This window comes from Seriola lalandi, unplaced genomic scaffold, assembly GCF_002814215.2.
Source record: "Seriola lalandi dorsalis isolate HSWRI2012SDOR001 ecotype SW California unplaced genomic scaffold, Sedor1 jcf7180002054908, whole genome shotgun sequence".
NCBI lineage: Eukaryota > Metazoa > Chordata > Actinopteri > Carangiformes > Carangidae > Seriola > Seriola lalandi.
This window is the reverse complement of record NW_019525460.1, coordinates 743,208-752,690: the sequence shown is the minus strand read 5'-3', so window position 1 is coordinate 752,690 and position 9,483 is coordinate 743,208. Positions and strand designations below refer to the sequence as shown.

The 9,483-nt window shown below is 44.6% G+C and overlaps 1 protein-coding gene across 2 annotated transcripts in view; it reads right to left on the bottom strand.

Moving 5' to 3' along the window:
- LOC111673053 (cyclic AMP receptor-like protein A) overlaps positions 1 to 9,483 on the bottom strand; it is a 49,616-nt gene that overhangs the window by 23,154 nt on the left and 16,979 nt on the right. For both annotated transcript variants that reach the window (XM_087169715.1, XM_023430705.2), the window contains exons 9-10: positions 8,287 to 8,365; positions 4,527 to 4,574 (exon numbers count right to left, since the gene is read on the bottom strand). In XM_087169715.1, the coding sequence (XP_087025841.1) occupies positions 4,527 to 4,574; positions 8,287 to 8,365 (127 nt within the window). The remainder of the gene's footprint in view (positions 1 to 4,526; positions 4,575 to 8,286; positions 8,366 to 9,483) is intronic.

Below are 9,483 nucleotides of genomic sequence, written 5' to 3'. Positions count from 1 at the left end.
ACACACGCACACACACAGCCGGAGCCGGGAGGCAGGCCCACGAGCTCTGGTCTCTACCCCCACATGCTGGAAATTAATTACTCACCAGAAAGACCCTGAGGCTTGCAAGCTCTAACGCAGGCATTTTAAACAATTCAAATGAATATCACGAGAGCCCCCCGGTGGTATTGTATCTCTACGTGTGTGTGTGTGTGTGTGTGTGTACGTGTGTACATGTGTGCTGGTGGGTGGGTATTGAATACAAGAGCCAAGTTTTCAACGTGTAAGGCACCCTGGCTGTATGTGATCAACTGAAGAGAGACCCTTCATATTTCAACGTCATGATCTGTAACAGCGTGGCCCAGAGGCAAACATTAAGACCTATTAGTGTCTATTATTATGGGAAGCTCTGACATCACTGGCCATGTCAAGCTCTGCCTATTGTCATCTCAAGTGTGTGTGGGTGGGTGTGTGTGTGTGTGGGTGTGTGTGTGTGTGTGTGTTTTATCATATGTGTATTGGGAGGGCTGCCTCATGGTTAGAGACGAAAATGGCAAGATAGGAACCTGAAGGGTGCTATGAGGAAAAAGACTGAGATTTGTGAGTGTGTGAGCCCTTGCGCATGTGTGTGTGTGTGTGTGTGTGTGTGTGTGTGTAGGGAAAGAGTAACTCCAGAAATTGGGTTTAAAGGAATGCATGGAGTCAAGTAATCTCAGATAAAATATAGGTGAGGTGTAGAGACAGGCATTTGAGGAATTTCAGTTCGCAAGAGACAGGATGTGGAATAGCGGAGGAGGAGGAGGAGGAGGAGGAGGAAGAGCCCCTTGTTTTTAATTACAGTCCTCCCGTGTCAGAGGCCCCTGCGCTGCTCGGGAAGCAGAGGGGAATGAAACCGTAATTATGTGCGGCGGGCACAGTGGTCCCAACATTAATGACGCACGCTAGATTACAGAGGGTTATGGGGAGCAACCCGTGTCATCCGCCACCCACTGCACTCACCCTCATCTCAGAGACAACCTACTCTAAAAATAACAGCATTAGGTCTCCCAAATGCATTTGAACATCTAATTCTAGACATGTTTTTCTATGAGACAGGACACGAGATATTTTTCATCATGATAATCATCTGCATCTCCTGCAGTACGCATCGCAGGGATTTTCTCATGATGTGACATGTTGAATAAGGAAAGATGTTCAGAGAGTGTGCTGGCAAATTATAATGTCGCACATGCTGATTCTGATTTCCAGTCTCAACTATTACGCCAACATCGATGAGACGAAAAAGTGAAATTCGAGTATCTACAATTCCACGACAACTAAGCAAACTCCAATACTGAAGAAGGTTGTGTGATACAATCGAAAGTTCCGAACCAAACTGACCTTTTGGTGAGATTTCTTAAATTCACAAAGAATTCAGGAACAAGGGAAACCCAAAATCAACCAGAAATAGTGCTGAGCAGGAATGCTGATTATATAGCAGCTGGAGAGTCAATCCCTCCAAAAGAAGGTGTGTGTTTTGTCAACGCCACGCGTCTTGCTTAAGAGCCCTTGAGAGACAAACCCAACTGTCCTTGCAGCACACTCATATTGAATTCTTCAGGATGTGGGTGACATGTAAATTAAAAACTTGGTTGATAAGTAAGGATACACAGGCGCAGAGACAAGGCTCCACAGGACACAAGGTTGTGCATGCAGCTACACACACACATCTATACAGACACACAGCAGACACGTCACATTGTGACTCAAGGCAAAGCTTGTGTGGCTCAGTAAACAAACACCCTGGGAAGATAACGAACAAGCAGCTCGCTGTTTGCACAGCCAGCTTTGTTGCTACCCGACAGGACTGAGCTGCTGTGTGTGCAGTTGTGCAAATGTGTTTAAAGGTGTGTATGTGTGTGTGTGTATGCGCGTGCAGCCTGACTTAAATACCCTCTTCCCAATATCCTCCCTCTGACCTGTGCTACTGCAAAACCTTGTGATGCTCCGAGGGCGTGTGTACTCATGCGTGACCTCAAACAAATCGCTCAAGACACACACAGATGTGTCACAACCATGTGACTGACGGCCGCGATAACTGCCCACACGAGTTATATATGTCATCACTCCAGCCAGATTCACGCACACAGATATGTAGAGAGGGACGGGGGTGAGTCAGAGAGAGGGGGAGAGAAAGATCAAGAATGGCACACGTAGGAAACTACAAGTGTCAGCACGGAACATGAGAAGCGTGCACGTGCGCGTGTGTGACGGAGTAACAGAGAACATGTGAGGCGCAGAGAGAGGGAGATTTGACAAAGTGAATGGAAATCACCAGAGCCAGCGGTCTTCAGACACCCAGCAGGAATCGCTTTCTCTGGTTTACACCTGCTGCTACACACGTACACATACGTACACACACACACGTACGTACACGTACACACACACACACACACACACACACACACACACACACACACACACACACACACAAACACACACACACACATGAACACATGAGCACATGAGCCAGAGCTGGCTGGCTTGGCAAGCACAATCAGGCAGGCTGTTGTTGTTGTTTTAAAGCATTGCAGCGCGTGCTCTCATAAATATTCATGTCCATGAACCTGGCTTGCTGCTTTATTCATGCTGGGTGTGAGTACAGGAGTGAGAGAGAGAGACAGAGGGAGGGAGAGAGAAAAAGAGAGGAAGAGATGGAGAGGAGGGAAAAAGAGAGAGAGTGCAAAGTGAAAGGCTGAGAGAAAAACAGATGGAAACGCGGAGAGCGACTGGGAAAGAAAATACGAGGAAACAGAGAGTGTGATAAAAACCACTGCTGACTTATTTACACTCTGTGCTACACATAGCAATTAGCCCACATGAACGGCATGTGTATGTATGTGTGTGTGTGTGTGTGTGTGTGTGTGTGTGTGTGCGTGTTGGTGTGTGTGTGTTGGTGTGTGTGTTGCTGCCACACATTCATGCACATTAACGTCACTGGTGAGGGTTACGCCAGTTCAGTGTGCAGTAATTACATCTGCCACTTAGGGGCAGCATCTACATAACCTTAACCCTAACCTGCCCTCCACACTTCACCCTGCAGGGTGGAGGTGCAACAACAGAGCTGAGGAGAGGGAGGGGGATGAGTAGGCAACTAAAAGCAAAACAGCGATGGATTGCTGCTATTAGATTTTTAACTATTCAGGAGTCGTACTGCAAGACTTTGCAATTACAACATTTGTGGAGGACGCTATGATTAAGCACAGCCTAAGTTTACATTTTAATGATACGACATCTACATAGCGATGCCTGATGCATGGGCAAGTAAGGGTTTAGCGCCTTGCTGGAGGACACTTCAATGTCTAAAGCCAGGAGCCGAGTTAGAATGAGACGCTTTCAAAAAGTCCAAGAGAAGCTATTCCGATTTTTAATCCCAAGTACTGGTCAACCGCCAAAATTACTGGGTCTAAAATTCCCATAATGCAACCAATTACATGTTTTTGTTAAACCCTTCCTGCCCACATCTTTCGCTCCCCCTGTTTGTAAAGCAAGCTTTCTGTTTGGTATACGTTTGTTTTATCCAAGCCCATGACAAGATAACCCTGAGTTCCCTCCAGAGCTCCAGAAGAGTACGGGTCAAGTTACGTTCAAACAGAACTAGTTTGTACGAGTGTTCTCCAACCACGTTCACGTTCGAAAGTGTTGATATAAGTGTTTAGTGCTATTCTGCACAGCCACACTGGAAAGCGGAGGAGTGTATGATATTGTTTAAATACAGGGATAACGGTGCACGTTTTCAGACAGGAAAACATCTGTCGTGTTGCACTGAGTTGTTCACATGAAATTAGACAGAAAAAGTTGTGTAAAGAATGAAAAAGGAGATCTAGAGAGAGAAGTTCTCTCGCATGGTTGGCCGGCTAGTGTCATGTGGTCATGTGAACGTCAGATTGTCAGTTCCAGAAAGTAGGGTACGGCTCCCCCTAATCCAGTGCTGGTAAAGTGTGTGTGTGTGTGTGTGTGTACGTGTGTGTGTGTGTGGGAGGGGAATGTGTGTGTGTGTGTGTGTGTGGGAGGGGAACGCCAGCATGGAATGCTATCTAAAAATCACACAATGAGGCAGCATTATGCTGGCTTTGTTTGGGTCAGTGTAAACAAGCACAGGCGACATAATGAAGGGTCTTCTTATCGGCAATATAGCACGATCTCTGTTTAGAAGTAGCAGACTTCTCTTGGCAGGAATATAATTTATATATAGCTCTTCTCTTCTTTTTCCTCCTCCGTTCCCTGCTAATTCAGTAAGGTCAGAAACAGACCGGAGAGGCACTGCAGCTCCCGGATTTAAACACACACATAAGTGCACAGCCACATCTATATACATGCTCAAGCGCACACACTGAAGTAGAGTCAAGAGGTCAAATTTCTCCCTGCTGTGTTTGACACCTACCCAGCGTGACCACAAGAGCTAATCCTGCACACCCTCTAATCCTCACGCTCCATGTGTATGTGTGTATACGTGTGTAAGTGTGAGTGTGTGTGCTGAGAAATGTGATGGTCAGACAGGCCATTACCTTTCGTCTCTCCCTCTCTGGGTTGAAGGTTCCCAACCATGACTGCATCTGCTCAGAAAAGACACAAAATAGAAAGAAAAGGTCAGGGCAGTTACTTCTTAGGAAAAAAAGAATAAGAAATAAAAAAAAGTATAGTGATTTGATCATTTCAGTCAGTTATGTTTTTTCCAAGACAGGAGTGGTCTTAGTTTAGAGGTCAGAGCTTGCTGTGACAAGCTGGAACAAACAGCACTGGCTACCACGCCAACACAAAATCCCTCCACCTTCTCACCCATCCCTTCAAAACGGCCTAATTCAGAGCAGAGTGCAGCTTAGAGGCAGAGGGAAGCTCCCGGCATCTCACAAAAAGAGGCAACTGATCTGCTTCAGTGCACACAATATGACATGAGAAAGAACAAGAAAAGGCAACGGGTGTAGAGAAAGGGGAGAAAATCTTTTAAGAAGTGTAAAAGAAAAAGGAAAAAGTGGAGCAAACATGGCAGATCTGAGATCTCTGGAGAGAACGTGGGAATACTTCTCGCTCTTCCTCTGACTCCTCTCTCGGGGGATTGCAGGGAAAATGTCAACAGACACGAGCAGGAACACACACACACACACATCCATGCACAAGACTGGGATTTGTGAGAGTGGGACAGAGGTTGGGACGAGGAGGTGGGGATGGGGTGGGGTGGGCGTAGGAAGCCAGAAGGTTTATGTAACCCAAGACATCACAGGCAAATCTCTGGAGGCCCCGTGTGAGCTTCACGCGCACGTACAAAAAGGCAGCGTGAACGATGAGCACTAACAGCTCTTCAGTTCTGCTATTTATTAACTCAATGTTGCCATGGTTTCTGTGCGCTGACGTGATTCTCATTGTTAATCTATGTGTGGCTATGGTGTGTTTGTGCTGTGCGAGAAAAAAAAAAAAAACGGCCACAGCCATTTGGTCATTAGACTGATCTTGTTCCAGAGCAGCCCTTTGCTTTCTAGCTGAGCACCACTATCCATCAAAATCAACAAACACTGATAATAAGTGGCAATATCATTAGGCTTCAGCCAGGTCTCTAGTGTGCATACTCGGCTTTTGTTGCAATCTTGCTTAAGCCGTGACACCGAAAAACAAGCAATTCAGCCAGTTAAGTGTTGAGGCGTGAGGCTTAGGAGGGAATGAGTGGGCATGTACAAATCGCATCCGTAAAACAAACAAACCACCACACTCTCAGACCTCTCTGTCTGTCCTGATAATGACTCATTAGCTTTCAAATCCTTCTAGTTAGTAAAATCTCACAGTCACTCAGATCGTGCCCATGTTTTTCGAAATAATCCTGGTGTAAATGACTTGTATTCGGTAAACTAATGCACTACGGAGTCATTTTCACCCACGATCCCCTTCTCTCCCCCGTCTGAGCGGAGAAACTTCTCCGTCCAACTAACATCCCGCCTCTCTTCACTCTGCCTCCTCTTCTTTATCCCTTTCCTCGTTGCGTCGCCACCTACCCTGCTTTCAAAGCTTTTGAAATTCTTTCAAGTGAGACAGCCTGCAGCTGAAAAAGAGATAAGGCTTGAGCTCTTCATAAATATGATAGAGAAAGCAAAACGGCAGAAGAGGAGGCGGAGAGGGAGAGAGACATGGAAGGCAGAAAGGAAAAGAGGGGGAAAGGGGAAACGAGAGGGGGATAGAGACGGAGAGATACATGGAGGTGGAAGAAAAAGAGGACAGGGAAAATGAGAAAGGTGGAAAACAGAGATAGAGAGAGAGGAAGAGAGGAGAGGCAGCTGAATACTGTGAGCTGAATGAGTTATGAGATGCAGGTTGAAAACCGGCTACATTCATTCATTCTTTTTATCACATTCATGATAAAAAGCTGTGCAGTCTCCTTTCTTTTCCCTTCAGCTACCTGCTGCCCGTCTCTGGTGTCGTCCGTCTGCAGCCTGGCTATCTGCAAAATCTGTTTCACTGTCCCATCTCGGACTCTTGACACCCAAACAGAGAATGCCAGTGCTCACAGTGACCCTTCACTATGAGTCTGGTGTGGCTTTGGCCTCATTCTCCCTTCTTCTCTTTCTGTAATTGACGATTTACAACCAGAACCCCACACACACACACACACACACACACACACACACACACACACACACACACTGTTGTAACACAAGTGTGCCAGTGGCCTTCCAGTGGCAATACAGCCACATTGTGTGGTGTCATCAGATCAGGGGAATGGCATCTATGTGAACTTTACGGAATGCTGCCTCTGGGCTTTTACTGCACCCTTACAATGGAAAACTACACGCCAGCATGCCAAGGATATCAACTAACGGTTGATTGATTAATCAGTGGTTTACTTACTCTGGTCGACTGTTAAGTGAATGAAACATCAAAATAGTGGAAAATTTCCATCAAACAAGTTCTGTGAGGCCATTGATTCATCTTCTAAGAGCTTGTTTTGTCCAACAAACAATCCAGAAACCAAAGGTATCCAATTTACAATCATATAAAAAACAAACAGAGGCCAAGATTACATCTTCAAATACCACGTTTGGCCCAACCAACAGTCACAAAAATGTGGCGAATCTTCACATTTGAATAGCTGGACCTTGTGAACGGTAACATTTTTGCTTATTAAATAAAAATTATATTTACTTATTTAAATAAAATGAAAACCACTATGTACAGATCTAGAATTAAAGCTTCTCACTTTGGTGCCTCTGTGTAATCTGAAAAAAAGACCTCCAAAGCAGACCTCCAAAGCAGCAAACACACACACCTGTGTACCTGTACACACCTGTAGAAAATGTTGATTGATGCTTGATCAAGACTTAAAATTGCAATGTATAGAGGTACATTAGATTCATGATTTCCAAATTTGGTTCCACCCAGTAGCATGAAAGACAACTACTAAAACATATAAACATAAATGTTTCTACCAACAAAAAGTTCAAAGATCTGAATAATCAGTAGCTTTAAAGAATGATTGAAGCTTATTGTAACTGGGATCTTACTTTTATAGATTCATCTCTGTTCTGCTGTGAGACCACCCTACTGCAAAAGTTCATCCCAAAGACCTGGAGACTCCCAGGTAAGCTAAATGTCCCTGAACATAAAACAAAGGAAAACTGTTAAATTATTACCCAAACTGCTGTAAATAACTATAACAGCTTACAAAATTACTTCCTGGTTCAACTTTGACCTAAAATTTGACCGCAAATAGCCCAGACAACATGACTAAACTGTTGGCTTGTTTACAACTATTGGGCTTTATTGCCATGTCACCGTGATCCCAAATCTTAGCAACTGCAGGCCACTATGGCGATAACAATGTTATCATGATCCAGAGAAGAGATGGCCAAAAGTAGAAAAATAAAACCCAAGTTGTACTAAACCACATTTAAATGATTATTGGTTATCAGAGCAGCACTGTTTCGGCATTAATGCACATAACATCAGTGCTGCTGCATGTGTGAGGATTTTGACTTGTTACTGTCATTATATTCTAATATATCTTATCTTTTTTTTTTTTATTAAAAGATTTACATATAAATCCACTCTGATATATCACACATACATTTTGTTGGGAGATTTTTCTCAACCCTATTTTTGTGAGAGTTTTTACCCTATTCCACTATTCCAGAAATCGAAGAACACGCAAACAGCACTCCTGTCTTTGCTTTCACTAATGCCCGTTCTCTAAAAGGTCACAATGCATTTGGATTCAGCTTAATTGCCAGTGTGTTGGGCTGCTGCTGCTGCTGCTGCTGACTGAACGCACAAGGAGGCACTCACCCTCTTATTGGCCACGCAGATGATCCTGGCATAGCAGCAGATCATCAGGAAGATGAGGCTGAACAGAGGCACGTACCATCTGCGAAGCACAGACACGAGCGGGGAGTCAGAAATGAAATGAAGAAGAAAAAAAAAACAAAACAAAACAAAACAAAAAAAAAACCACACAGAACTTTAATTTCCCATACACAAATAATGTGTCATATATCCTAATGGAGTTTATACCATAAGAGAAGATAATAGCATACCAGGCCCTCTAAAGAGATTAGAGCGCAGAAACTCATTTAATAAGATTCCCTCTTCAGGATCGTAATCTGAGATGGCTATTGTTGGGAGGTATGATGTGTTGTAGACCTGGACAAAAGTTTGTTCTGGTGTGATGTTTCCCTTGTTATTCTGTCTGTCACATGACACGATCCTCATTTTTCTCTTGGTCTCCCTAAGAGTCACAACAAGTACACTAAACTGAACTGCACATCTAAGTGTATTTATGTATAGGTGAGACTGTTTAATTGGTGGACACGGGACAGAATTATTCTAACCAGCAGACGTGCAGAGGACACGGTATGTACATAAACAGCACAGCGTGGAATAGACCTGACTCAGCACCTCTGGACCTGACTGCATGTAGTTTCAGTGAGGAGAGAAGAGAAGTACTGAGACTGAGAACAAAAGGCAATGCCAGGAGAGTCACAACACCTGAAATGCAAGGCATTCCTATGGGATGAAGGGATGACAATCAACGGAGACACGGGGGAGAATAATATGTCAGGTATTTCTGAGCGGATGAAAGAGAGCGAGACGAGTGAGGGAAACGGGGGTGATGGCTTTGTTGGAATGGCAGTCTTGTGTTATGCAACCTCTTGGGAGGTGATGTAAGCTCCGAGGAGTTTCAGCCTCTCCCTGTAATCACGAAACAGGCCTTTGTCTCACTTTGATAGACAGGTTCCTGGCCACCACTTCTCTGTTCAGCCTCAGTAACTCTGAGCAGTTGAGACCGTGCTGCGCAACACCCAAGTCCTCCTGAGCACCTGGCACCAAATGCACCTACGTGATGAGCATAAATGGATTGTGCAGAGGAATAACACCAGGAGTAATTAAAGGCCCGATCCTGATCCAGAAGAAAAAAGTCTGACATTTAAAAGGGAATCTGGGTCTGTCTATGACCCATAAATAGACGGAGACATGTAGTTTCAG